The 20,215-nt window shown below is 52.0% G+C and overlaps 5 protein-coding genes across 7 annotated transcripts; 2 read left to right on the forward strand and 3 right to left on the reverse strand.

Annotated features, from left to right (window-relative positions):
• Nucleotides 1-20: 20 nt before the first annotated feature.
• Nucleotides 21-6,031, reverse strand: LOC127597267 (GRAM domain-containing protein 4-like). Its single transcript, XM_052060178.1, has 17 exons — nt 5,884-6,031; nt 4,252-4,437; nt 4,043-4,145; nt 3,649-3,961; nt 3,531-3,556; nt 3,322-3,413; nt 2,872-2,963; nt 2,720-2,768; nt 2,581-2,652; nt 2,453-2,496; nt 2,254-2,363; nt 2,007-2,161; nt 1,471-1,579; nt 1,303-1,396; nt 760-844; nt 570-638; nt 21-450 (listed from the first exon to the last, which is right to left on the reverse strand). Exons 2-17 carry the CDS (start codon nt 4,354-4,356, stop codon nt 340-342), a joined length of 1,629 nt encoding a protein of 542 aa, XP_051916138.1. The 5' UTR covers nt 4,357-4,437; nt 5,884-6,031; the 3' UTR covers nt 21-339.
• Nucleotides 6,032-6,149: 118 nt separating this feature from the next.
• Nucleotides 6,150-8,583, forward strand: LOC127597268 (cytosolic 5'-nucleotidase 1A-like). Its single transcript, XM_052060179.1, has 6 exons — nt 6,150-6,524; nt 7,065-7,172; nt 7,262-7,397; nt 7,549-7,671; nt 8,023-8,135; nt 8,238-8,583. Exons 1-6 carry the CDS (start codon nt 6,303-6,305, stop codon nt 8,469-8,471), a joined length of 936 nt encoding a protein of 311 aa, XP_051916139.1. The 5' UTR covers nt 6,150-6,302; the 3' UTR covers nt 8,472-8,583.
• A 367-nt stretch (nt 8,584-8,950) lies between these two features.
• Nucleotides 8,951-12,384, forward strand: LOC127597172 (D(4) dopamine receptor-like). The gene is made up of 4 exons (XM_052060006.1): nt 8,951-9,325; nt 9,690-9,802; nt 10,576-11,117; nt 12,029-12,384. The coding sequence occupies exons 1-4, from the start codon at nt 9,086-9,088 to the stop codon at nt 12,274-12,276; spliced, it is 1,143 nt and encodes a 380-aa protein (XP_051915966.1). The 5' UTR covers nt 8,951-9,085; the 3' UTR covers nt 12,277-12,384.
• Nucleotides 12,385-12,715: 331 nt separating this feature from the next.
• LOC127597171 (deformed epidermal autoregulatory factor 1 homolog) lies at nt 12,716-18,012 on the reverse strand. Of its 3 annotated transcripts, none has more exons than XM_052060004.1 (13): nt 17,580-18,012; nt 16,821-16,918; nt 16,307-16,433; nt 16,081-16,230; nt 15,871-16,001; nt 15,733-15,798; nt 15,566-15,601; nt 15,356-15,479; nt 15,009-15,149; nt 14,256-14,515; nt 13,933-14,034; nt 13,591-13,680; nt 12,716-13,090 (listed from the first exon to the last, which is right to left on the reverse strand). In XM_052060004.1, exons 1-13 carry the CDS (start codon nt 17,728-17,730, stop codon nt 12,989-12,991), a joined length of 1,578 nt encoding a protein of 525 aa, XP_051915964.1. In that variant the 5' UTR covers nt 17,731-18,012; the 3' UTR covers nt 12,716-12,988. The 3 variants fall into 3 exon arrangements, with proteins under 3 accessions (XP_051915964.1, XP_051915963.1, XP_051915965.1); XM_052060003.1 differs by having other exon boundaries at nt 15,871-16,010; nt 17,580-18,005; XM_052060005.1 differs by lacking the exon at nt 13,591-13,680 and having other exon boundaries at nt 15,871-16,010; nt 17,580-18,008.
• Nucleotides 18,013-18,608: 596 nt separating this feature from the next.
• On the reverse strand, nt 18,609-20,163 carry LOC127597173 (BET1-like protein). Its single transcript, XM_052060007.1, has 4 exons — nt 20,047-20,163; nt 19,635-19,720; nt 18,865-18,921; nt 18,609-18,796 (listed from the first exon to the last, which is right to left on the reverse strand). Exons 1-4 carry the CDS (start codon nt 20,066-20,068, stop codon nt 18,629-18,631), a joined length of 333 nt encoding a protein of 110 aa, XP_051915967.1. The 5' UTR covers nt 20,069-20,163; the 3' UTR covers nt 18,609-18,628.
• Nucleotides 20,164-20,215: the final 52 nt, after the last annotated feature.

Consider the following 20,215-nt stretch of genomic DNA (forward strand, 5'->3'; position numbering starts at 1 on the left):
AAAAAACAAAAAACAAAAACCGCCAGCAAGGGGTTCAAAAGAGCCATTGTATTAAATTTTTTTAAAAAGAAAGGCACGTCTCATTTCAACATGTATAAAAACTTTAAAACCCCACGAGGACTTTGAAATCGTAAAAAAAAGACGACATCAAAAGATTCGCAAAAGCCGTCGTCAAGAAGCATCAAATCGATTCGGAAAAAAAATTTCAATCACTGCAACAAGCCGTGATCAGCTGACGTGGTGCATTTTGGGAAATTTGTCGTGACGAGTCCTCGGGACCGATTCCTTTCACGCGGCCAATCGCCGATGGCTTGGTCGCGGCGCGAGGAGGAGGAAGGGTTACGACGTCGGCGGGGTGGCGGCCGTCTCCATGGCGACCACCAGGTTGCGCTGGGCCGAGATGGCGTCGAAGACTTCGTCCCGATTGGTCATGGTTCCAAACACCAGCGGCTGAGTCACACACACACACACACAAGATACCCCTCTTACTATTTTACCGTGGCGACCAATCGGCGGCCATTTTGGAGAAGGTTGAAGACTTTTTGAAGACCTTTGTGTGCATTTCTCACCTTCTGGGTGAACGGCGTTGCTATGGAGATGCCCATCCCGAGGCCAGGTAGCACGGACAACACTTTGTACTGCGAGGGAGGGGGGTGGGTGGGGGGGGGGGGGGGAAGACGGCGCTTAACAAAACAAAATTCAACCCAAAAAGTTGTTTTTTTTTTGTTTTTTTTTCGTGAGGGGAATTCCAGCGAGCACCTTCTGGATGTCGGTGATGTCCAGCAGTTTGATGACTTTGTCCCTCTTGGATGAAGATGAGCGGGAACACTCGAAGCACAAGTAGCTGGCGAGGAAAAGAAAACGGGGACGCGTCGTTACAACAACAACAACAAAAAAAAAAAAAATTCGGGATACGAGTGCGATAAAACAACAGCTGGAAGCCGAAATGCGTTTCAGCCAATCAGAAGCCGGAAAAAAGTCATGAGATGGAAAAAAAATAAATAAAAATAAGGGCAACACTGTTACTCCCCAAAAAATCTTTATATAACCCCCCCAAATAATAATGGTGGCTAAAAATTTAATTGGTGTGTGCATAAGAAGGAAAAACGTTTTTTGAATGATTGCATTTTCTAAAATAAATTACAGGCAGATTTTCATGCAAATAGTTTTTTGTGTTTTCTTGACAAAAAAAATCCTGATCATAATTTGGGTGGCTTAAAAATGCATCAAATCCATTGCATCAAATCCATTGCATCAAATCCAAAAAATGCATCTGGACAAAACTCAAGCTGGCGGCCTTACTTGTCGGTGACGTAGAGGACTCCGTTGCGGATGTAGTCCGCCGGCGTCTTCTTGTCGCGGTTGATGAGGCAGCAGCGCCAGCCGCCGTCGCAGACTAACACGCGCCAACAACAACCCTCGCGTTAGCCGAGACGCCACGCCGCGAGAGCGCGCCCGCCTTCCCGTTACCTGCTAGGGGGCGCTCACTCTCGGGGAGGTTGAAGACCTCGCGGAAGGTTCCCCGCTTGGTGCTGTAGGATCGACTTCCGCCGCCTCCGTCGTCGCCGCTGCCGAGAGCCTGAAACACAAAAGAGTCAAAAGCACTCTTAACACCCCCCGCACCCCCCCCCCCAAAAAAGAAAACCTCACTCTTCACATTAACTCATTCAGTAGCAGCCAATTCTAGACCAAGTCTGAAAAGACGTTTAAAAACGTCTTTGGGAGTGAAGGAGTTAATGATGTCGTATGCATGCATTTAACGTCACAGATGCGAGGCTGGAAGAAAAAGTGCCTTTGTGCCGCATTTCGTGCCCCAACAAAACAGCGACGAGCAAAAACTGAGCTTTGACGGGCTCACAAAACCTCCTGCGGGGAGTCGGTAGAAGCTCGGCTAGCTAGCTCGGCTAGCTAGCAGCGGCTAGCTAGCCACAAACGCCGGTTGCCACGCGGCGGCTCTCAAGACGTCGGCGTACGTCATCACCCGCAAAAAGGCCATCGGGACTCACGCGTCTGCCGGCGGAGTCGCAGGCCCGCTCCCTCATCTGGACGTCGGTGGGCAGGCCGCTCCACACGATGTGCGCCGTGTCGTAGCGCCGTCGCAGTTTGGGGCAACTTTTGAAGATGAAGTTGACGACGAAGAATTTGATGCCCACAAACACACCTGAGGGCGAAGAAGACAAGAGGCGCTCGCCAATCGGAGGACGTGGCCGACCGTGTTGCGCTTGCGCGTGAACGAGAGAAATGAGATCGTGCCGATGATGAATCCCAGCAGTTTGTAAGGCAGCAGGCAGGAGGCGATGAAGGACACCCACAGAGCCACGTACAGCTTCTTGGTCAACTCAGGCTCCACCCACATGAAGAGACTACACACACACACACACACACACACACAGACGCCATTTCGAACGCGTCCCGGTGGCACGCGGATGACGAGCCGAGCTGAAAATCTCACTTCTTGATCTTCTCCAGGATGTCGGCCATCTTGCCAAAGATATTCTGTGCGCAGGGAGGGGGCAACAAAATGCAACACCCGTTGAAAAGCGGCCGCCGGGCAAAACGGCAGCGCCAAAGCGAGCTCACCTGAGCCCTCTGGGCCACGTGCAGAACCAGCTGGAACTTCTCTGACACGCTCAGGTCTTCTCTGGGAGGTTCCTGTGGAAGGTTGAGGGAGCATCTTGACACCTGTCAATCATCTTGACACTCACACACAGACGCTTACCACAGGCTCCGAGACTTCCGGAACGATGCTCCACTGGATCCTCCAGCCCCTGAAACGAAAGCACGAAGCAGAGGGCACGTTTGTCACGACCTCGATGCTATTTTGTTGCCGTTTTCCAATTGGCTGACAGGAGCGGGGTGGGCGGGGCTCACCTGGCAATGAGGTAGTTCAAAGAAAGGCGCAGGACAGCCAGGAAGAGGAACGCGGAGATGGTCCAGCCGCGCCACGTGGCGTACATGTAGATCTGTTAGCGACACACGCGGCTCACTGTTAGCATCTAGCCGTTAGCATCCGGACGAGAGCGTCAAGCATTTAGCTACTCATGTCCGGCAGCCGGCGGTTATCTTGGCGGGTAGCGTTTAGCGTTCGACGGTTAGCGTGGAGAAATGACCCTTGAGTTTAGAGCGGTTTAGCTTGCGGCTAGCCTCCGCAAGCTAGCAGTGGCGCTATACCGGAGCTAAGGCGGCGCTACGAGCCCCAAACGAAGACCCTTTAGCATTTTTTCTTCATCATTTCTCGCCGTCCCCGCGGACAGTCGGCGTTTGGCGTCCACTTAGCATCTCGGCGCGATTTATTAGCATCGGGCATCGAGTTAGCCTCACAGTGAAGGCGATGGCCGTGGTGTAGACGGAATGCCAGTCGGACAAGGCCGAGAGGTCGCGCAGGAAGCTGGTGACGGGCCTCAGTCCTCTCTCTGCAAAAAGACAAAGACGGGGGGGCGGATTGCTTTGGAGGCCACGTGGGGGGGGTGTGGGGGGGGGGGTCGATTTGAGCGCACATTTTTTTCCATCAAAAAGTTCAAGTGACTCACTGGCCCGCCTCATGTTTTCCGTCAGCCTGCGGAGGAGTGACATTGAAACGCGTCACCGAGACCAAGAAGAAGAAGAAGTTTGGAAGAAGAGAAAATTCGGGGAATGCGGCCGGCTCACCTCCTGGCACTGAGCGGCTCGTCCGGCTCAGGCGCCTCCTCCTGCGCTTGCGCGTGGAAGTCGTCAAAGTCCACGCCCACGTGCTTGGAAAGCCATCTTTGGAAGCGACCGTAAGCGTCTTCCTTCGCGGGATTGGTGGTGGTGGTGGTGGTGATGTCGGGAGGGGGCGGGGCTTTTGGAGTGACGGACCTGCCGTGGTTGATGTCTTGGAGCTTTTGCTCAAGTTCCACGTTCCTGCAGCGTTCCCGCTCCAGCTCCTGACGCAGCGCTTCCATGCCGAGTTCTTCCTCCCGGAGTTTCCTCAACTCCTCCTCTGGAAGGCGGCGCGATCAGAGTCACGTGACATCGTCCGAGAATGAACCGATGAATGAATTTGCTCAAAAACGCAGCTCACGTAAAAAATGCTTCTCCAACCAGGCCATCTCCAGGTGTCCTTTCATCTCATTCAGATCCGATTGGGATTCATCTTGAGATGCCGAAACGTTTGCTGAAGCGACCTAAAACCGACACAGAACAACTTGAGGGAAGGGCAAACTCTCACCCTCCTTCAGTTTTTTGAACCTCGGCGCATCCGCGTGAGTTTTTGCGTGTTCCGTTTCGCACCTCCTCGCTGGATTCTGCATCCGACATGTCGGGCGAGTCCAACAGATCCACGATATCATCCCGCCTGTGGCCCCAATTCCGGATCCGTTCCAGGCGCCGCCGCATGGTTGAGCCTCGTGAAACGCGGCCCGACCGACGCCGACGCCCCGTGCCGGAGCTTGCCGTCTCCCTGGACCCCGCTGACTTCTGCAGAGGGCGGGGGTGGGGTGGTTGGTGGGGGGTTGTTGGGGTGGGGGGGTGGGGGCGGGGACAGTTCACTTAGGATACGTAATAAGGGAGCAAGGTGATAAGAGTTATAAGGGAGCAACGTGATAAGAGTTTTGTAGCCAAATGTTTCCTGTAAGGTGTTCCGCAGGGCTCTGTTCTTGAGCCTCTTCTGCATCCATGCGTTGTGCATTTTTGCCAGGATAACCTCTTCCAAAGCGTCCGTTTAAAAGCTACAAGCATCTATCTCCCGCTAGCTTCATACCCGTCAACTCATACGGTTTAGCCATAGTTCGTACGGATTTTGTGGTGAATCTTACGTATATGGCCGTATCGCACAAATCATACGGATTCAGAAAATGTCCAGGTTTTTGGGGGGGGGGGGTTTTGGGGGGGTTTATGTGGTAAAATGTCGGGGGGCCGACCTTGGCTGACATTCTTTACATTGAACAACAATATTGTTCAACAAATTTTAGTAAGCCAGTCTGTTTCACATTTCCATTTTTATTTGAATTTCAACAATCTTAAGAATTTCTTTTGGTTCATTTGAAACAGGAATTTGAAATATGACATATCAGTCAATATAAACACGGAGTGATGTCTTGTTAACTCGTGAGTGATGCCCTCTAGTGTCTAAATGCTATTACTCATTTAGTGAATGCTATTACTCATTTAGCCACTAGAGGGAAGCAGTACTCTATGAAACATCACTCACCAGTCTACGAGACCTCAGTCAATGCAACACGTGTTCCATTGCGCCCAACCTGCGGGCCAGATGGCACTGATTTTATGACGGGGGCCGAGGGCCGGATGAAATTCGACCGCGGGCCGGATTTGGCCCGCGGGCCGGACTTTGGACATGTGCCCTAACAGGTAGTTCCGTTTGCTTTTGCCCAGAACGGTGCTAGTCTACTCAAAAGCTTTCTTTTCCGGTAACTTTTCCAAAAAGGAAAACAACTCTGAACACAGTAATGCCACTAAGTAGAATGATGATTAGACATTAACCGGACATCGTATTATGGAGATCTACAAGAAATATCATTGAAAATTTGGTTTTTTTCTGCCGTTATTTTGACATAAAATGCTTTGGGTTTTTTTGGGGTAGTTAATACAGGTTGGCGCTCCGAAAAGTTGACAGGTATGTTGCTTGTTGGCACAACAAGAGCGTGAGAAAGAGTTACGGATCAGGACCAGTAGGCATGTGTGCCCATTGTTTTGGCTTGCCAAGCCCAAGATATGAGGCGGTTATGATTGACAGGTCGCAACGTTTCTTGTTGGAGCCGTTCCCAATAGTTCGGTCGCCAGTCACACACTAATTAAGTGGACTGTGGCGGAAATCAAAACAGGAGCAAAAGTCTACCTAATAGTGTGGTCGCTGAAGGTGACAGACAAGCCAATCGCGTTTGAGCTCACGAAGACGGGACACACCTGAGCTGAAGAATGTTGCTCCAAAGCGAACAAGTGGCGTCCGTAAAGAAAACTTGTTTGGAAACTCCGCAACGGCACTCCGATTAAGTTCCAAGTCAAGTCAAGTCCACGGTTCCTTCCTCCGAGGCCAGGCAATCGGTTGTGGAAGAAGTTTAGCAACCAGGCGCAAAAACTGCCGTTTGACTTGTTTAGTTGGCAAATAAACACGCCACCTCGTAGGCGTGGCTACGCTCTTGAAAAGTGGGGAAACGTCATCGCGCGAGATTCTTAAGGAGCTCGTTTTACTTTGCTCGTTTTTAAACTCTGGCGACGTGGAGCGATACGATTTATGGCTGATGAATTTGAAAGACGTTTGAATTATTTTTAATGAGCAGAATCGTTTTCATTGAAAGCCGGTAGGTGGCGGTAATGACGAGCTAATGTTATTGTCATCCACCAATCAGGAGGAGGAAGACGACGAGGTGGCAAGTAAAGGCGGAAGTGAACTTTTTGCCGTACGCCGAGCAACTTTTCTGACCATTTTCTTATTTTCTTCGGTGACAGCAGTGACTTTTCGTGTATTTTTTACCCGCCTTCGCCGGCAAAGAGTCGACAGGGAGGCGGAGATGGTCTCCACCGTCGCGAACGTTGACGTGAAACAGGTAAAAAGACCCCCCAAAAACGTCATGTGACCAAACCACACCTAGCGGAAAAGAAAAATAAACATTGGACTCATCGTTCGATACAAAGGGGAAGGGCGAACGGAATTTCACTACAGTCAGAAGAAATCGGCTTTAATTTTGTCTGCTTTTTGAGCTGATATAATTGTCAATCGAAAATATATCGGACAAGTGAAACGATTTCTTTTCATTCGATGTCTGCCTTCATTTCCATATTTACACACACGCGCACTCAAAGGGGCAAAAGGAGTCGAAAGTCAAGCGCACGCACGCGAAGGACTTCCGGTTTTTTATTTTACAAGTTTAAATGCCCTCATGAATTAGAGTAAAGGGTCCTCGAGTCCCTTGAAAAGGTTTTTAAGTTGTTGCCCAAAAATAAAACGTCATCTTCTGGCGTTTTATGATGCTACCCTCTTGAAAACACTTCCTGGTAACAAAGAAACAAACAAATAACACGAAGCTTATTATTCTTAAAAAAAAAAGTCATTATGGTGATTAAAAGCGAAACTAATGCGTGTGCAGAAAGACGCCGATCACGCGCTGGTGGTGGCCATCTCGTGCTCGGCCGTGCTGGAGGATGCCGACGATGGTGACGTGCACCGTGTGGGCGTGGCCTTCCCACTGCTGCAGGTGCGGGGACAACCGGACGATGGGAGTTGACAGGCTGAAAAAAAAAAAAAGTTTGTCCTTCAACAATTAAAAAAAAAATTTTTTTTTAGGCACTGCAGAGTGTGAATCGGCACCTGGTGGAAGCGAATTCTAGCGAGTCGTTGCTTTTTGACGTGCTTCTCATCACCACCGACGAGCGACGGCAGCGGCAGAGTGCTCGCATCGTCAGCAGCACCAAACATTACGGTAGGTTGCGGGGGGGGGGCAGTCAACACCACACACATCCGTTATCTGATCCGCTTTATGTTTCTAATCGCCCTAAAAAAAAAAAAAAAAAAAATTTGAGTTGAGCAAGAAAATGATTGTTGTCGTTGACTGGGCGCGCGGCCCCCCGCAGGCCTGGAAGTGAGCCGCTTCTGCTTTTCGGATGGGGAGGACTTTGTGGAGAGTTTACTTGAAAATCAAGTGCAGCTGTTCCTGTCTACGGAGCCGGAGGAAGTGGCGCTGGTGTGGCAAAGAGGTGCGTTGTCCCCATGGTGGCGCCGGAGGGCTACGCCGCAGGCGCCGCCATGTGGAGTGACAAAAAAAAAAAAAAAAAAATCAAATAGATACGAGTTCAAGTCAGCAAAATGATCCGTTGATAAAACGGTTATGCTATTGAACTCGAAAAGTTCTTCTCGACGAAAAAAAGAAAATCCGATTTGCATTTTTCCAAATTTTGTTGAAAAGAGCAAAATATTTTCATTTCATAATCATACCAAAAATATTTAAGCGACATATTTTGTTTGACTTGAATCAACTCAAATCTCGCCGCTAACCAAACGCGCGCGAGGCCGAGGTCTGACTTTGCGCCGGCGCCGCCGTGTTGCAGGCGTCCCGTCGTCGCTGCTGGGCCATCAAACCTGGTCCAGCCCGTCCGAGCAACTCCGAGTTTTGCTGTGCGGCGACGACGTCATCGCCGCCGCGGCCGCCGAGTCCGCGCAGGTACCGACACGCTAACTCATCACGCTAACTCACGCTAACTCATCTCCCATAAACCGCACGAGTTCCGAATTCACCGATGCAGCGGTTCTCCCCCCCCCCTAGCGCTTCTGGTCACAGCTCGGCGCCATGCGAAGGCGTTTCGGTGTCCTGGGCAGTCCCGTCAGCGTGGCGGTGATGACGGCGCACGGCGGGCGCCGAGGCTTCGCCGACGCCCTGGCCACGCTTCGCTCCTGCGGCCTGAACGCCGACGAGGCCCATTGCCTCGCCGGCGCCCCACGCGGACCCATCCTGGAACTGCTCAGGCCTCACGTCCTACTCGGCGGCGGCTTGCGCTGATGTCGCAGCGCCTTCAAAAGGACGCCGTTGGGTTGGGAGGATGTTTGTGAACGTGCCGGTGGCCGCTTGCGGTTGCTGTGAATGTGCAGGAGTGCGCGTGTTTGTCGTTTCCAATTAATTCTCATGTCTCCAAACTTTTTTTTTTTTTTAAGAAATGGTGCAATTGTAGCAGTATAAAGTTGAATAAAAAAAATAAAAGCATGAAAAGAAACTTGTTTTGACAAAGAAAAGAGCGCAGGTGCAATCGAAGCACGCGAGACGCTCAAGTCCGACTTGAAAGCAGGTCACGTGAGTTGGTTCGCGTTGCGCATGCGCGAGCGCGCGCGCGCGCCCGTCCAAGTTGCCGAAGGAAGCCCGCCGGTAAGCGGCTTTCATTGTGTCATTTGGCCCCGGTGCCCTCGGCGGACTCGGAGCCAAACGGAGCCGCCACCGAGAGAGGCGGGGTTTTTTTGCGGGGTGGGGGTGTCGGGGGGGGTCTGAAAATGTTCCTTTTCAGCAACGCCGGCGGATCTTGAAGGAAACTTTTCCTTCGTTTTATCCTCCACCGAGAGCGCTTTGTGAATCTTCTTTCGTTCTCATGAGAGCCCCAGGGCGGGGCCAGGGGGGCGCAGCAGATGACGGACAACGCCGCCCCCGGGGGCTCGCCGTCTCCCTCGGTGCGGGGCCACAACGTGGCGGCTCTGGTGCTGGGCGTGCTGCTGATCGCGGTGATCGTGGGAGGCAACGCGCTGGTGTGCGTCAGCGTGCTGACCGAGAAAGCCCTCAAGACCACCACAAACTACTTCATCGTCAGCCTGGCGGTGGCCGACCTGCTGCTGGCCGTGCTCGTGCTGCCCCTCTTCGTCTACTCGGAGGTCTTGTCTCATTTACTACCAAAATGTAACCAAAAAAAAACCGAGAGAGAGATTTTTATTTTATTTTTTACATGAGTTGTAGGCGGAGGAGAAATGCGGGAAATGTGAAATAACGACGACGCTCATATATCTTGAGGGGTGTTTAAAGTCAAAGCCTTGCTTCGGAGACGGACAAACTAAATCGAATTTCAGGCTAGGAGATCGTCAAGTTAGTGTTCAAGGCGCCGTTTGGAAAGACGGAGCAGAAAAAGGCCCGATTTTGAACGGGAATGACGTCATGGCAGCCGATGGGCCATTTGGGGGCGTGCTGCCTAATGTTGTGGTTGCGATGGTCGTCACCTTGACGCTCGCGTGCGTGTTGCAGTTCCAGGACGGCGTGTGGACGCTGAGCACGGGCGTTTGCGACGGCCTGATGAGCATGGACGTCATGCTGTGCACCGCCTCCATCTTTAACCTGTGCGCCATCAGCGTCGACAGGTACGCCCGCCTTGCCGTTACAGTGACCCCCACCCCACCTCCCCCACACAGGAATTATTTTTTTTTGGCGTCAAAGTCAACATAAAACATTTGCAATCGCCGATGACGCATGCTAGGAAATGCCATCGATGGGCTAACGAAGTCGCGGAATTACCACTGCTGCCATCCAAGCGCAAAAAGAAGCCAACGGCCATTGTACAAGTGGTGCCGTCGCCCCCCCCAAAAATAGCAAAGCACTCGTGGAATTCCTACAGAAAGTTGAAGGAAATCAAAATAAATACTCAACACTAAGCCTCGATTATTTGCCCGGTGCACCAACCGCCTAATGTCAACAAGCGCCCCCATCCGTCCACAATCGATACGTTACGTCATCATTTCGATCTCAAAATAACGTTATTGCGTCGATGAACACGTCCGTCCGCTTTGTCGTCGTTTGGTGAACCCGAATACTACCGATGGACAACTGAAGCTTCATGAAGCGCTTGCCATTATTCACGAACGTAACGTAATGCGATGCCTCTTATTTATACGTCACCTGTCAGTGGCAGCCCCGCCCCCTCTTAAAGCGCCAGGTGAATCCGACAATCGTTTTTGACTCCTCGAGGTGGCGCTCTCGGTTGAAAGACGGAGTGGAATTGCCAAGAAATTTCCATTGCACGCACCTTTTTTCCATTTAAAGCGGGGAGCGGTGCTTCGCGAAGCTTCGTTTCGCCATCGGCGGCGAACGAAGCTCGGTTCCAGCCGGCGAGCTTGGCCTTGTGTTTCTGCGGCAGGTTCATCGCGGTGCTGATCCCGCTCAACTACAACCGCAAGCACGTGGACCTGCGGCAGGCCGTCCTGCTGTCGGCCACGTGGCTCCTGGCCTTGGCGGTGGCCTCCCCCGTCATGCTGGGCGTCAACCAGGTGGCGGGTCGGCGCCCCGGCGAGTGCAAGCTGGAGAACGCCGACTACGTGCTGTACTCGTCCGTGTGCTCCTTCTTCATCCCGTGTCCCGTCATGCTGCTGCTCTACTGCGGGATGTTCCGCGGCCTGCGGCGCTGGGAGGAGGCGCGCAAGGCCAAGCTCAGGAGCAGCATCCAGGCCTGCCGCCGGGCGCAGGCCGACCGAGGCGTCGGCCTGCCGCCGCTTTTACCGCCCGTCATCGAGCGGGAGCCGGCCGACCGAGCCGCCGCCGCCGCCGCTCCCCCGTCCTCGGAACGAGCGCCGACGGTCAGCTTCGCCGATGTCAAGTTCAACCCCCAACCTCGGCGCAGGAGCAGGGCCAAGATCAACACCCGCGAGAGGAAGGCCATGAAGGTGCTGCCTGTGGTCGTAGGTACGCAGCCATACGTTAACTTGACCCCCCCCCCACTGTCGCGGACTGGAGTCCTGACGCAAAAGCTGTCGTTTCTTGCTTTCGGGGGTGGATTGGAAGAGATGCGGGATAGCTTTTGCGTGGAAAACGGCCCATTTCCCAGATTCGGGGTTCAACACAAACAGCGGCCCGATGGCCCGTGGCCGCCACGCGACTCAAGTTTACTGATGCCGGCCCAACCAAATTTCGTTCCTTAAATGCCAAATTCTCCCATCCATCCATCTTCTACCGGGGGCAGCAGCTTTAGCAGGGAAACCCAGACTTCCCTCTCCCTAGCTACTTCTTCCAGCTCTCCCCGGGGGATCCCGAGGCGTTCCCAGGCCAGCAGGGTGACATAGTCCCTCCAGCGTGTCCTGGGTCTTCCTCGGGGTCTCCTCCCGGTGGGACATGCCCGGAACACCTCACCGGGGAGGCGTTTCAGGAGGCATCCGAATCAGATGCCCAAGCCACCTCATCCCCGCCTGCGCACGCGAGACGGCCTCCATTTGACGCACGGTGCCGCCGTCCGCGTCCTGGCGCCATCTTTGCGTGTTCAGGCGGCGGAACAACTCGGCGGGAAAAGTTGCGGCTATTAATAGCGGCTAGCGCAGCGCTAATGCGGAGAAGTGCTTCCCTTTAGCACGCGGCGGCTAATCCTGCCCCGCCTTAATCCCGAAAGCCAATTACAGCGTGTAAAACTGCTCAGATGCGAGGGCCGGCGTGAAATCTTCCTTCCTTCCGCGCAAGAGTTTGTTTTTAAAAGCCCCTTTCACGCCGCTAGTAAAAAAAAACGTTTTGAAACACCCGACGCTGCGTCCAAGGTGCACATTTGGACTTCATTCTGACTTTTTTTTTTTCTTGGGGGTGTTTTTTTTTGGGGGGGGGGGTCTCAGGCGTGTTCCTGCTGTGCTGGACGCCGTTCTTCGTGCTGCACATCGTGCGCGCTCGCTGCCAGGCGTGCGAGATCCCGCCGGCCGCCATGAGCGTGGCCACGTGGCTGGGCTACGTCAACAGCGCACTCAATCCCGTCATCTACACCGCCTTCAACGCAGAGTTCCGACGCTTTTTCAAAAACTTCCTGCGCCGCGGCTGCTGTTACTGTTGCTGCTGCTACTGTTCCTGCCGCCGCGGCGCCGCATGAGCCCGCTCGCTCTTCGGTGGTGTCGTGGTTTGCTAGCGCGCTGTAGATGGGGAACTTTTTTGGTTTTCTAAGTCAGGAATCTTTTCACAATAAAAGCTTTCAACGCAATTTCTTTTTGTATGTGATTTTTTATTTCAAGATGGATTTTTTTTTGGGGGGGGGGGCAGGAATGGGGCCGAATGCCAAAATGAAAGAAATCTCAACCATTTCTTTATTTCATGACATTTGTTATTTTGAGAATTTGACTTTTTACGCATTATTTCAGAGCATCTCTACTTATTTAGCTCGACTTCTGATTTCATTTTTCTTTTTTTTTGGCCCAAAAGAAAATCGACAAAAAAGAGTTCCAATAAGAATCAATTAAAACATGAATTGATTTCATGGTCCAAGAACTGCATTTTAAAATTTGAACTATGAACTGAGCAATGACTTGAATCATTGACCTTGAAGAGGTCAAATGAATTTTGAATTCGTGGACAACAACTCAATCGACAACTTCAACCGAGTTTGAGTGACTCAACTCATACTTGGCGCCAAACGATGACGACAACAACAACAAACAAAAAATATTTTACATCTTTGACCTCCAATAAAGTCACTTTGGCAAAGAGACGTGTGTGTGTGTGTGTGTGTGTGTGTGTGTGTGTCTACACACATTGTCCCGCCAAGGTGAGGAAGGATTCAAGCGGGGGGCGGGTCCGGCCACGCCCTCTCACTTGACTTTGTCCACGCCAAGGGCCGCCATTGGCTGGTCCTCCGGGGCGGCCCCGCCTCCTGCCGATTGGAAGCAGTTGTTCTGATGATCTCTCCAGTCCTGCAAGGGTGAAACGGGAAATGTTCTCACCAGGTCGACCTCCCGCTTTGGAGCCGGACGGGCGATCGACCATTTTTCGTGGCGCTGGTTAGCGCGCTACCAATTAGCTCATTGCTTGGTTGGCTAAAAATAGATTTGAACAATCAACGCGCAGGTGAGGCGCAGGCAGGTCTATGCGTCCACTTGGGGTCCTCGCGTTCAACAACGTCGCGTCTGGGCGTGGCTTGGGAGGGCGGGGCCTGGCCCGGTGAGTGCCGTGGGTGTCTTTGGCTGTTGTTAGCTTCGGTTAGCGGCGGGATAGGAACTGGCGACCCGTTAGCCAGGCTGCGTCATGAGTTGTGGCCATGGCGACGGGGTTCTTCCGCGATCCCCTTTCGCTTGGAGATTTCAAAACTTGATTTGCGCCGATACGTCGTCGTTCGTACTCAAAATGTGAAAACAAGAAACCGGCGTACACCCGCGTAAACTTGGAACGTGCGTCTGCCCCCCCGCCCACTCACCTTCCTCTGGCAGAAAGTGGAGCAGTAGTTGACTTTGCGGCAGGCCGTGCACTCGCTGAGGGCCACGCGGCCGCAGTTCTCGCACAGTTGCTGAAAAGACCACACAAGCGGGCCGTTTCAGTCTTCGCCCTCTCGGAGCTGCCTCGGGTCTCCACGAGATCAGACGCCGGTGGATGTTGTGAGGACTAAGCGGAGGCTTTTCCGTTGCCGCTCCCTCTCTTTGGAATGAATCTTCGGCAGCCCCCCCCCCGCTGTCCGTCTTTCAAACTCGCCTTCAAACTCATTTTTATTCATGGCTATGGACTCGGCATGAAGCTTCGACTTTGAGTTTGGAAAACTTACATTGAGGATGACCTCAGCGATGTCGTTGCTCCGTTTGGCTTGCGAGTCGTCCGGCGGCGTCTGGAATGTTATCTGGTTCTGGAAGGACTGACTGACGGCACACTGAACACAAACACAGGCGCAGTGAAAACGAAGCTTCGTGAAGCACTTGTGATGTCTTTTGACTCCTCTAGATGGTGCTCTTGCTTTGAAGATAAAAGTTAGGGCAATTGAAAGGTTTTAAAATTCCACTCCGTCTTTAAACCGAGAGCGCCGTCGCCAGGAGTCAAAAGTGCTTCACGAAGCTTCGGTTGTTGGGAGTGATCATTGGGCCTCGGCCTTACCTCCTTGTGTCCTTTACTGTCCCTTTTGGCCTGCTCGATCAAGGCTTTGAGCTGCTGCGCGTTGCTCATGAGGGTGTTGGCCATCTCCTCCAGGCCCTGCCAGGCGTCGGCGGGGGCACCGCTCAAGAGAGGCGGCCCCACTGCCAAGGTGGCCCCCGCCACAGGCCCCACCTCCAGAGCACCCACCAGCGAGGGCGAAGGGGACGCCACCGCCATCTTGGCTTGGGGGCACAGCGCCAACGCCGGTAAGGCCGTCAACACTGACGGCACGGGAGACAAGTCATTCGGGCCTCGCTTAACGCCGATTAATCGATTAATCGGATTAATCGGTCAATTAAAAGATTCATCGGAAAGTGCGGACAACCACGCCGGAAAAAAAAAATATGACACCGTCGTCAGAGTGAATCGTATCGTCGCCGGAATTCGGAGTGAATCGTATCCTATAAGCCACCGGTGTCAAAGTCAAAGCCCGGGGGCCAGATCCGGCCCGCCGCATCATTTTATGTGGCCCAGCGAAAGCAACTCAAGCATGTCAACTTTCATGATGCTTGCTCAAGTCTGAACCAAAATTTCAAACTGTCATCTCGAATCAATGACAACAATATTTGAACAAGCCATTATTCCTGACCCCCCCTGGCCCCCCCACCCGCTAGAATAGAATCGCACCGCAGCTGGAGTCAATCGCAATGCACTGCATCATATTTGGAGGGATCCGTATGCTAATTGGAATGTGCGGCGCGCTAATCGGATCACCTGCCGTGTCCGCGTAGACTTCGCTCTGCGCCGAGGCGTCCGAGATGATGGCGGCGGCGGCGGCGGCCGTGTCGCTGCTGGGCGAGCGCTCGAAAGACAACGTCCCCGACGGGGTGATCTGACCCATCGGCGACACCGTGACTGCAAGAGGAGAACCGAAAAAGAAAACTCTTTGCATGACCTGAAGTGACTTCGTGGAGGACGTTTCAGCACGCAATGGACACGCCCCTTCACTGAAGGCCACGCCCCCACCACCCATGCAATCGATGAGAATCGTTCAGCAAGTGTCTATTCCCGGACCGAATTGTGGTTCCAGGACGTCCCTGGACATGGGTCATGTGACTCACATGTGGTCCCTGGGCTCAGCGTGATATTTTTGTTGGCGGGGACTTCCTTTTTGGCGGGAACGGCCGGCGCTTCGGTCTCCTTCCGCCTTCGCTTGTACGGGACGAAGAGCCGCACCGGGCCGTTCTGTTGGACACCGACATCACGTTTGGAACAAGCGGCGCGAGACAACGCTTGTGGAGATTTTTTCGTTTTTTTCTCCAGAGAATTACCATTGCGATATTCTCGGCTTCCAGGGCGTCTCCATCCTGAGAACAACAAAAACACAATTAGCCATATCGACTCGCAGGACCACAATATGCGGCCAATCGTTTCATATCAAATCAGAATTGGATCAAATCACGCGAATCGTATCGTATGGGAATCGGCGGCACCTCACCAGGGCCATGTCGTCGCAGCAGGCCGCGCACGTACACGAGGCGGCGTGGGGGTTGAGGATGCGGTCCTGCGCGCAGACACATAAGATCCCAGGATAAGGCGGACGGACGGACGGACGGTAACACGGACGTGTCGGGACCTGTATGAGGCAGAGCAGAGGCCTCCCTCCGTAGCGGATGCTCCTCTTCCAGTCTTTGCTGCTGGCGCGACCCGCCAGAGCCTCAAACTCGGTGGGCGTCAACCACCGCTGATCGTGTTTGATGCAGCGACCTTTCCCGCCTCGACGCGCAAAGCGGAAATGTTCGGCAAAATTCAAAGCGGACGACGGAAAAACGCTTTATCCGCTCACCGGAGCCCAGGCGGCTTTTGTAGAGGACGCCGCTGCTGTTGCGGCATCGCACCGGCAGCTCGTTGTTGTATACCGACGGGTCCCAGTTGTACTTGGAGGCGGGGTCTTTGTCCTGGGGAGGAGCCGGCGGAGTGGGCGGAGTCGCCAGGCCTGAGCGCTCAAACCGGGGGAGACGATAAACACGCTAGCGCACGTACACGCGCAGAGTGCGCCGTTTCGCGTTTACCAGTCGAGATGGCAGACGCAGACTTGAGTCGGTCTTGCTGTCCAACTGTCGTGTCGGTGTGGACCACGATGAGGGTGGTCTTCTGGCCGCTCAGACCCTCGGCCAGCTCCAGGGGGCTTCGTCCACTCTGTGAGGAGCAAACAGAAATTCAAACACACGTATGGCTGTATATGACTGATTGTGTGGTGTCCCACAGGGCTCAATTCCGGGGCCTCTGCTGTTCTCACTGTCTCTGCGCCCTTTGGGTACCATCTTAAGGAAACGTGGCATTTCCTTCCGCTGCTATGCGGATTACTGTCGGATCGTCTTCAAACTCATTTTTATTCTTCGGCTTTTGACCCAGGATGAGACTTGATTTTGAATTGGACCGCTTTTGTGCTTTCTACGCTCTGAATTATGAATTTGTTTGATGGTTTGTTGTGATATAAATTCTTTTCGCCCCATGTACGGCACTTTTGTTTACCGCGGGGGTTGTTTTCAAGTTCTTGAAAGAGACACTTGAGTTCAGCTGTACCAACACATGTTCCGGAAGGTTTTCCACCGCATCCACCGGGGTGGTGAAAACGTTGTCGTCTGCAGCCTGAACGTCTTCCACCGCCACCGTGGAGACCTCTGCGCCGGCCGGGACATAAGCACAATCAAAAACACTTGTGAAAACAAACATAAATATGAATTTTAAAAAAAAACTAAATATGAAATGAGGTCAACACAATCTCAGTGGTTGATAAGTGCAGGTTCGAGAGTCGCCACAAATTCCAAATGACCGAATGAAGAAGCAGACTTTGGTTAGGCAACTTTTGGAGAGCAGCGGAACCACGACACGTCAGCAGCATTTTCTTGCTCTAAATCTTGATTGAACACATTTTCGAATGATGCTCAACCGACTAAAAAATCACGAAACATAAAAATGAGCGCACAGCTTCTAAAGTCAAAACTAAGTCAGACGGCGTACGATTACCGTAATACTTAAATGACTGGAAAAGTAAACGGGGTCCGGAGACACTTTGACCAACAAGATTGCTTGTTTAGAAATACTGTACTTTACAGGAGATTGACGATAACAGACGAGATCCATTTTCTTGAAATGCGAAGTGTACAATTGTTTTGAGAAGCGGTAATGATGCCAACGAACCGCAAGTATCAGGAAATACGGAAAAGAACAAGCCCCTTGTGAGAAGCAGGAAGTGGGGCAATTTTTTTGACTTTTAGCGCCACTCGGCGGCGCGGGGATGCGGCCTGCCCCCGTCGGCTAGCTCGGAACTCGCCGCCTTGCCTGCGAAAGCCGACTCGGCGTCGTCGATGTTTTCCGGCGCCGCCATGACGGCCATCGTGGAGACTTCGGCGTCCGACTCGGTATCCGAGCCCGCCCGCCTACGGGGTTCGTGCAACCCGAGCGCCTTCGTCGCCGACTCCGCTTCGTCCATTCCTCCGGCGAAAGACACGACGAGAGCCGAAATTAACCGAAGAGCCACGGGGAACGCCGAGGAAGGACTCGGGAGTCGGTCGGGAATGAGCTCACTTCATTTGAAGGGAAAAACCAAACGACGACTAGGTTTTCTTCGAAACAATGCCAAGGCCCAAGCGGAGAGAAAACGCCGCCTCGCGCTTTGTTTTTCCACAAGTCCCGTCAACGAGTCACCGGAAAAAGCCGAGCGAGGCCGAAGAGACTCGATCGTTTCCGCTTAGCGTTACCATGAAACACATGCGTCTTATTCTGAAATTCCCAAAATGTAAATGTCAATAAAACTTGACTTTTTTAAAAAGACTAACATTCAGGGTGATCAAAATGATTTGACCTAAATATGAAGCGCACATCATATTAGTGACACACATTCACTGTGCGGCCATTGATTTAAACCCTGTACAGTACATATTTAAAATAAATGCACAATTGACCCATTTATTTGCAAAAAAAAAGAGTCAACACAAAAGCGGAATGGAATTGAAAAGCCAGCTGACAAGCTCTAAAACATCGATACAAACTAAAAAGGTAAGAATAAATATGCAGCAATCAAGTCTTTTTGCCAACTGCAGAACAGGAACATTTACATTGAATATGTCATGAAGTATTTTACAAACTTTATAGTCAACTGTAATGTCATTAGGAAATTTAACTGTACACAACCACTAGAATTGAACCAAGACGAATCCGCATTTCTTCAATCTGGATGCCCCCCCCCCCAAAAAAAACAAAAAAAAGTCTTTCGTTCCCAGCAGCTGCTCACGCACTCTTTGCTGCCCCCTGCAGATCGCTTCCATGACTCGCCTTGGTTTGTTTCTCTCCCGCCCCCCTCATCCCCCCTCCCTGTGCAGTCTTGTGGCTCAGCGTTGCATCCTGGTGACGATGTAGTAGAGCACGCAGAAGAAGAGCACCAGGCCGATGGTGACGTAGCACATGATGCGGCGGTTGTCGCGTCCCGAGCGCATCATGTTGGAGAAGCGCTTGGCGCTGCCGCCCAGCAGGCTCGTGTTGCCCAGAAAGTTGGAGTCCTGGCGGGAGCGGGCACATTAGGTCAAAAATGCTTTCCTACTTTCGGACACAATCGCTTTGAACTCACCATGGCGTCCAAGTAGTCGTTCTGATCGTCGGCCTCTCTGTCAATGTCGTACGCCAGCTGTCAGGGAAGGCTTCACACGCTTACAAATGGCGGCCACCATCTTGCTTAACTCAAAATGAACAACTAACATTTCACATTGCAGTGATGCTGACCAAAAATGAGAGCGGTTACAGAGGGTTGTGGGGGGGGGGGGCTGGTCTGGGGTTACGCAATTCATTGTGATCACAATTAGCAACCACAATTTTTAGCGATTTCTCAACCAGCAGTCAACAGAGGTGTCCAAATCAAGGCCCTCGGGCCAGATCCGGCCCGCCACATTTTATCCGGCCCGCGAAAGCAAACCAAGGAGGCCAACTTCCATGATGCCTGCTTTTATCTGTACCAATATTTCAAATTGTCACGCGCAATGAATAATCTTGCGATGTTGAAAACATTTTCTTGTTACAACAGTAACTTCAACAACGGTTGAACAAACTCCTCTTCCATCTCAAACTGCTTCAAACAACAAAGCGTGTGACGGAAAAGTGGTGATGACCGCACGACTGTCCGTGTTTTGTGTTATGTGTTGTGTTTATTATTTTACTTTATGTTAATCGTCTTGTTAAGCGCCATATAAATCAGCATTTATTGTGTTGTATTGTATTGTATTGTATTGTGTTGTATTGTATTGTATTGTATTGTATAGAGACCTTCTTTTTACGCAAACGCGAGTCATCTTGTTCTAAAGTAAGAGTAGCCTAATTTGAAGACAGTGTGGCCGATTTACTTACAGATTTGAGTCGGGACACTTTGGTGGCCAAGTTGTCAGCCAGACGCTTGTTCTCGACGTCCAGCATGTCCTCCACCGAGCCATGCCCTGGCGGGATAAACACGTCGCAGCTTCTATGACACAGTACTTCATCGTATGACACACACGACATCAGATGCCTCCACGCCGCCTGGCGTACGTTTAAATTAAAGGGACAAGTGTTTAGTTCAAAAAGCGCCACGAACACTTCGCCAGATGGAAAAACAAACGCGTCAATTTCGAGTCTTGTTTTACGGCGACCTACGTGGCAACCGTATTTCTACTATTTGTTTTTTTGGGGATGGAAATGATCGAAACTTAAAAGCACGGTGAGGTGTAGTTATTAACGCGATTCTTTTCCCGATTCGGACGTGTCAAAACAAACAAATATCTACCTCGGTTCCAGTCCGCCGCCATGTTGGCGAATGACGTCACACGGAAGCAATCGTGATTGGACAGGGAGCGCGTGGCGTCACACGCAAACCAGAAGTGCCGCTGGTACCTTCCCGGTATCTTTTGAGCTTACTTTTAAAAAGTATAAAGAGCATATTTGACAATAAAGTT

This window comes from Hippocampus zosterae, chromosome 3 (genome assembly GCF_025434085.1).
Source record: "Hippocampus zosterae strain Florida chromosome 3, ASM2543408v3, whole genome shotgun sequence".
NCBI classification, from domain to species: Eukaryota; Metazoa; Chordata; class Actinopteri; order Syngnathiformes; family Syngnathidae; genus Hippocampus; species Hippocampus zosterae.